The following is a 6,297-nucleotide window of genomic DNA, read 5'->3' as shown; positions in this document are numbered from 1 at the left end:
ATACATATATACATGCAGGTTTAACCAAGTCATTGTGTCTATAAAATGTTCCAAATGTGTTGACAATGACACATGCCCAATAATATGTTGTGTGTCATTTGGGTACTTTTAAGAGTGTATACTGAAACTCCCAAGCTTTTCTAATGGGGATACTCCGTATACATAGACACATAGACTACACCACTGCTCTGACAGCTGCCAATAAACCTTTAAATGTTTTAAAACAGTATATTTAATATCAAACTTAATGCATAATTAAAAAAAATTATAATCTGTTTTAAAACCCTCATTTATCAAAACTTTCAGTTCGTTCAGGAATTATGAGATTTTTATTAATGAGCTGAAAGTTTCAAAACTTATTTTATTTTATTTACAAAAACTGTCCACTGCAGTTCCATCAAACACCTTGTTCTCAGAAATCTCCTTCAGTAAATTCACTTTATCTTGCTTAGCATCTTTTAGCTTTTAGCTACTGATTTTAGCTTTGAGTTACAATTTTGCTCCAGATTTGCTCACTTAAACCGTGATTTTGATATTTTTGGCTTTAAGCTTCTGTTTTGTTAGCGTTTATCAATGGTTGTGAGTTATCTTTATTTAGCTAATTTTAGCTTTCTATAAAAATGTAGTTAATTTTAGCTTTGAATTTAGTTTAGTTTTTCCATTTTATTTTGTGCTTTTGTGTTCTACAATTCATCAGAGTTTGTTTTTAAGAACATAAAGCTCAGGTGGTGTAAAGTAATTTAAGGTTTAAAGCACCAGAGGTTCTGGTCTTCTGACTCGACCCACGCGGGGATACCTGCTCTAAAATGTTTTCTTTGGCCTCCTGCCCAGCGACACCTGGTAAACGAACCAGCTCTTTGCGCATGCGTAATGGGCCGCCAAAATCCCAACACCGACTCCCCTGACAAGCAGTGGTGTTTCGTTCTGTCCAGAGACCGGGTCAGAGGACAGGATCGGAGTCCAGAGCAGGGTTTTAGATCTGGGGCCACTTCAACATGCCGAGGTCCTTCCTGGTGAAGAGCAAACGGGCCCACAGCTACCACCAGCCCCGCTGCCTGGACGATGACTGCAGCAGGCTGGACACTGTTCTGGCTCGCGTGTGCGCAGGTGGGTTCATTTTGTGCGTAATTACGCACGGAAGAATGTGAACTTTACCCTGAACGAGAACGAGACTTCCTTCAAGGAGATGGTTAAAATATAATATTCTCTGGTGTTATCAGGGACCAAGTCTCAGGAGGAGTTCGGGTCCAGCTCGGAGCTGCAGGAAGACGTGAGCGGCGCTGAGCGAGGGTCCCCGGGCTCCCTGTCCTCCAGCTCCCCGCTGAACTGCAGGGGCAGCGACAGGTCCTCGGACTGTGACTACTGGAGACCACCGTCTCCGTCCTCCTCACCAGGTGGGAAACTTAGAAAAGTTTGTGGCCATCTAAAAAAAGTTTTAAAATTCATCATCCGAGCTGTCAAAAGTTTAAAAACAAACAAACAAACAAACAAAAAAAAAAAAATACGAAATGAGTCAGAGGAAAAAAATCTGGAAATTTTATTTTTTACTGTTGAGATGAGAATAATCAAATAGAGATTTATATGTTTTTTTTCTGCAGAAACAATGTTTGTAAAAACAAAAAAGACGCACAGATGTGACTAAACTGATTGTGTGTCGTGTTGACCCGTTTGGTCCAACAGTCTCACTCATGTCCCCCAATGATCCCCAGAGTCAGACAAGTGTCGCCCCCCCTCAGCGGACTTCAACATCCCGCTCTTCTCTTACCCCTGGTCCGCCTTCTCGGGCTCCGAGCTTGGGCACCTGGCTCAGAGCCACCTCCGGGGCCACGGTGGCCCCCGCTCCCCGGCTGCGGAGGACAGCAGAGGGGAGGTGCTTTACGCACGGCGGGACCTCGGGGCCGGATGCTTTCGGGACTTGTCCCCCGCGGCCCGCAGACTCTGCAGGATGCGGGATGGAGAGGAGTTCACGCAGCCGCGCGCGGCGGAGATCAAGTCCGAGGAAGACTTCATCGTGTCCAGCCTGGAGACAAACGGGTCCTACAAGTGCATCAAGTGTTGTAAGGTACAGCTGCGGGGGGGCTGAGGGTTGGTTCACCTGAGCAAATCACAGGCTCACCTGTGATTCGTCCCGCAGGTGTTCTCCACTCCGCACGGGCTGGAGGTTCACGTGCGACGCACACACAGCGGCACGAGGCCGTTTGAGTGCGGGATCTGCGGGAAAACCTTCGGACACGCAGTGAGTTTGGATCAGCACCGAGCAGTCCACTCACAGGTCAGTCCCAGGCCGAGCCCCGCGGGGCCCAACCCCCCAAAAGCGGCTAAAGCTCCGTTTTCATGAGGATCCTGGTTCTGTTTTCAGGAGAGGAGCTTCAGCTGTAAAATCTGCGGAAAGAGCTTCAAGCGCTCCTCCACGCTCTCCACGCACCTGCTCATCCACTCGGACACGCGGCCGTATCCGTGCCAGTACTGCGGGAAGAGGTTCCACCAGAAGTCGGACATGAAGAAGCACACCTTCATCCACACAGGTGAGGAACAGTGACCCGAGCACCTGGCCCACAGGAGTGACGTCACTTTTATTTTTTACTATTAGAAACACTGAGATGCCTTCAGAAACATTGTTCTCTTCGAAATCAGCTTAAGCTGTTTTGTCTCCATGCTACTTTTAACTTTTAGCTGCTACTTTTGTTAAGCTTTTTGTTGCTATTTTTAGCTTGCTAGTACTTTTAGCTTCTCACTATAGCTTTTTGCTACATTCAGTTTTGTTTTACATTTTAAGTAACAAAATAGCAAATGGACAGCTTCTGTCCTGCTTATTTTAGCTTTCATGTTTCTCCTTGTAGCTTTTCGCACCTGTTTTTAATTGTAACTGTTTTTATTAACGTTATCAGTTTTATTTCAGCTTTTGATGGCGTTATTAGCGGTTTGCCACTTTAAGCTGCTACCAATTTGTAAATTTTAGTTTTTTGCTAGTCTTTTGCTATCTTGAGCATTTTCATGACTTTTTGCTACCTTAGCTTTTAGCTATTGTTTAGCTATTTTTAGCTTCTAGCTAGCTTTATGCTGCATTCAGTTTTTAACTACTTGAAACAACAAAAATAGCAAATGGACAACTTCTGCTTCTTTTTGCTTTCATGTTTTTCCTTGTAGCTTTTAGCATCTGTTTTTAATTTTAACTGTTTTATTAACCTTATCAGTTTTATTTCAACTTTTGATAGCTTTAGCTAGCTGTTTGCCACTTTGTTTCTACCATTTTGTCAATTTAATTTTTTAGCTATAGTCTTTGGCTATCTTGAGCATTTTGATAACTTTTTGCTACCTTTAGCTTTTAGCTATTGTTTTGCTACTTTTAGCTTCTAGCTAGCTTTTTACTATATTTACGTTTTAGCTACCATTTTACAACTCATTTTGCTCATAGGTAGCCTTTTGCTATCTTATGCTTTTAGCTAGCTATTATCTTGAGCATTTTGATAACTTTTTGCTACCTTTAGCTTTTAGCTACCGTATTGCTATTTTTAGCTTCTAGCTAGCTTTTTGCTGCATTTTGTTTTTAACTACATTAAACAACAAAATAGCAAAATGACAACTTCTGTCCTGTTTCTTTTAGCTTTCATGTTTCCCCTTGTAGCTTTTAGCATCATTCAGCTTTTGATGCCTTTAGCTAGCCATTTGCCACTTTAAGCTTCTAGCTACTATTTTGTGGATTGTAGTTTTTAGCTAGTCTTTTGCCATCTTAAGCATTTTGATAACTTTTTGTTACCTTTTGCTTTTAGCTATTGTTTTGCTTATTGCTATATTTACCTTAAGCTACCATTTTGCAACTCATTTTGCTCATAGCTAGCCTTTTGCTACCTTGTGTTTTTAGCTAGCTTTTTCCTACTTTTAGCTATTGTTAAGCTGCTTCTTTTGTCTACCATTCTTTTCAAACATAGCGTCTGTTTGGCTAACTTTAACAGCTGTTTTGCTAATTTTAGCATCATTTTGCTAATTTCAGTTTTTGCCACTTTAGGTGTGTTGCTTCTTTTAACTAGCATTCACTTTTTTATACCTTTTAGCTAGTCCTGGTTCATTTAGCTTCAGTAATTCAGTTTCAGCCTCTTCAGCAGTCATTTAGCTTGCAGCATTCAGCTGAACCTGTCCTTATTTCCAGGTGAGAAGCCACACAAGTGTCAGGTGTGTGGGAAGGCGTTCAGTCAGAGCTCCAACCTGATCACACACAGCCGGAAGCACACGGGCTTCAAACCCTTCGGCTGTGATCTCTGCGGGAAAGGTTTCCAGAGGAAGGTGGACCTGAGGAGACACAAGGAGACGCAGCATGGACTGAAATGAGCTCCTCAGGTCATGGTTTAGTTTGCTGTATCGACCTGCTGTTTTCTTATTTAACTTTAATTTTTATTTATCATTTAACTTTTTATTGTTATTATTATTATTATTATTATTAAAAGGAAAAGCGAAGTGTTTAATTTCCAAGGCTGAATTTCAATTGATTTGTTTTTAGTGACGGATTAAACAGGAGCTCAAAGAACGAGTTTATTTCTTTTGTTTGTTTTTCTGGTTTTAGTTTATTTTGTTTTTGCAAACTACTTCTGTACACTTTATGCTATTTTAGCCATTCTTTTATAGTTCGGCTCGATTGGGAGCAATGCACTATGACTTTAATACTTCTAATTATATTATATATAATATTTACAACAAAAAAACCCAGACATTGTGATTTTTTCATTCATTCAAAAACTTAATTCCTAAAATCTACTTCAGCTTTGCCATTTTTGTCTTATTGCACTACTTTTAGCTACTGTCTTGCTAATTCTAGCTTCAAGCAAGTTTTGTTACATTTAGCTTTTAGCCAAGGTTTAGCTAATTGTATTCTTTTAGCAACAGTTTTGCAAAATTTGTCTTCAGTTATTTTTCTCATTTTTAGCCGATTTTAGCTTTTAACGACAATTAATACAATATTTTTTCTTTAGATTTTAGCTACTTCATACAGATTTGCTAATTTTAACTCATATAAACTGTTTTGCTAGCTTTGTTCTGCAAAACAGTTCAACTAATTTTAGTAAAGTCATTCAGCCTTTTTAAAACTTTTATACATAAAATGAAGTTTCTCTAGTTGTTCTTGGTCCGATTTGTTGTGAAAAACAAGAAGCTGAAGTTAACTCGTGCAGACCATCAATCACGTCCCCAGACCCCCGTGACAGCTCAGAGTCGATATCTCCGTCCTTCAGCAGAGGAACGTTTCGCTGCGTGCGCCATCTGGTCAAAACCAAATATTCTCAGGCAAACGAGTCGTTCACATACTCATATAACAAATGACATGATGGCGCCATAAAACGCCACATAAAGGAAGTGTGAGGGAGCAGAGCAGCTTTTATTACAGTGGAGACGCTGCTAACTGCAGCATCAGTGTTTTTATGGGGAAAAGCTGGGTGTGATTTTTTTATTTATGTTTTAGCTCTGCAGAAGTTAAACATCCACAGCTCCAAGGATCTGATTTGCACACATCCTACCACAGCTTGTGTACATAGAGCTGCTGTGCACTGCGCTCAATCAGTTCATGAGAACGAGCTCAACAGAAAAACAAAACTTTTTTTATTGTTAAATTGTTTTAATTATGAAAAACGTGCTGCTGCTTCAAAAAAAACTAACAACCCCCCCCCCCCCCCCCCCCCCCCACCTTGCTGGATATTTTATATCTGCATGCCTACTGGTGTGGGTGTGGTGGAGATTTGAACATCTGGACTAAGCTGAGAAGGTCCTGCTCCTGCAGGCTGAGCTCCTCCATCAGTGTGTTCAAGTACTGCAGCGACGCCGACGTCTCCAAGGCCTGCAGCACCACCGGAGACACTGCCGACAACCTGAAACACACCAGAACGTGCTCAGACAGGACAGCACATAAAAGCAAGCACGTCTGAGAATGAAGCCCTGAAACTTTAGGTCACATTTGAGTAACGTAAAAAAACAAAAAGTACCCGAGCCACAGATGCAGGATGACATGACGTTTGTGGTGAAATGTTTCACCTTCAATCCAGAAGGCTTTATCAGTCAAGGAAACGCATAACACAAAACTTAATCTTCCCCCAGCAGCTTACTCCAAAGTGGAACAAACCAGTTATGTTGGTGCCAAGATGGTCTCTTTGGCATGCCCCCTCCTCTTGTGCCGGCCCATCTTAGCATCAACATAACTGGTTTGTTCCACTTTGGAGTAAGCTGTTGGGGGAAGAATCAGTTTTGTGTTGTGTGTTTCCTTGACTGATGAAGCCTTCTGGATTGAAGGTGAAACATTTCAGCAAAAAAAAAAAA

At 41.4% G+C, this 6,297-nt stretch overlaps 2 protein-coding genes across 2 annotated transcripts in view; one reads left to right on the top strand and one right to left on the bottom strand.

Moving 5' to 3' along the window:
- Positions 1-916: 916 nt before the first annotated feature.
- gfi1aa (growth factor independent 1A transcription repressor a) lies at positions 917-4,349 on the top strand. Its single transcript, XM_037681637.1, has 6 exons — positions 917-1,107; positions 1,221-1,394; positions 1,710-2,062; positions 2,135-2,272; positions 2,360-2,525; positions 4,148-4,349. The coding sequence occupies exons 1-6, from the start codon at positions 996-998 to the stop codon at positions 4,324-4,326; spliced, it is 1,122 nt and encodes a 373-aa protein (XP_037537565.1). The 5' UTR covers positions 917-995; the 3' UTR covers positions 4,327-4,349.
- A 1,349-nt stretch (positions 4,350-5,698) lies between these two features.
- Positions 5,699-6,297, bottom strand: part of rpap2 (RNA polymerase II associated protein 2) — a 24,789-nt gene continuing 24,190 nt past the window's right edge. The window contains exon 12 of the mRNA XM_037681635.1: positions 5,699-5,852. Within this exon, the coding sequence (XP_037537563.1) occupies positions 5,699-5,852 (154 nt within the window). The remainder of the gene's footprint in view (positions 5,853-6,297) is intronic.

Source organism: Nematolebias whitei, chromosome 9 (genome assembly GCF_014905685.2).
Source record: "Nematolebias whitei isolate Nwh7 chromosome 9, NemWhi1, whole genome shotgun sequence".
NCBI lineage: Eukaryota > Metazoa > Chordata > Actinopteri > Cyprinodontiformes > Rivulidae > Nematolebias > Nematolebias whitei.
This window is presented reverse-complemented; position numbering and strand designations above follow the sequence as displayed.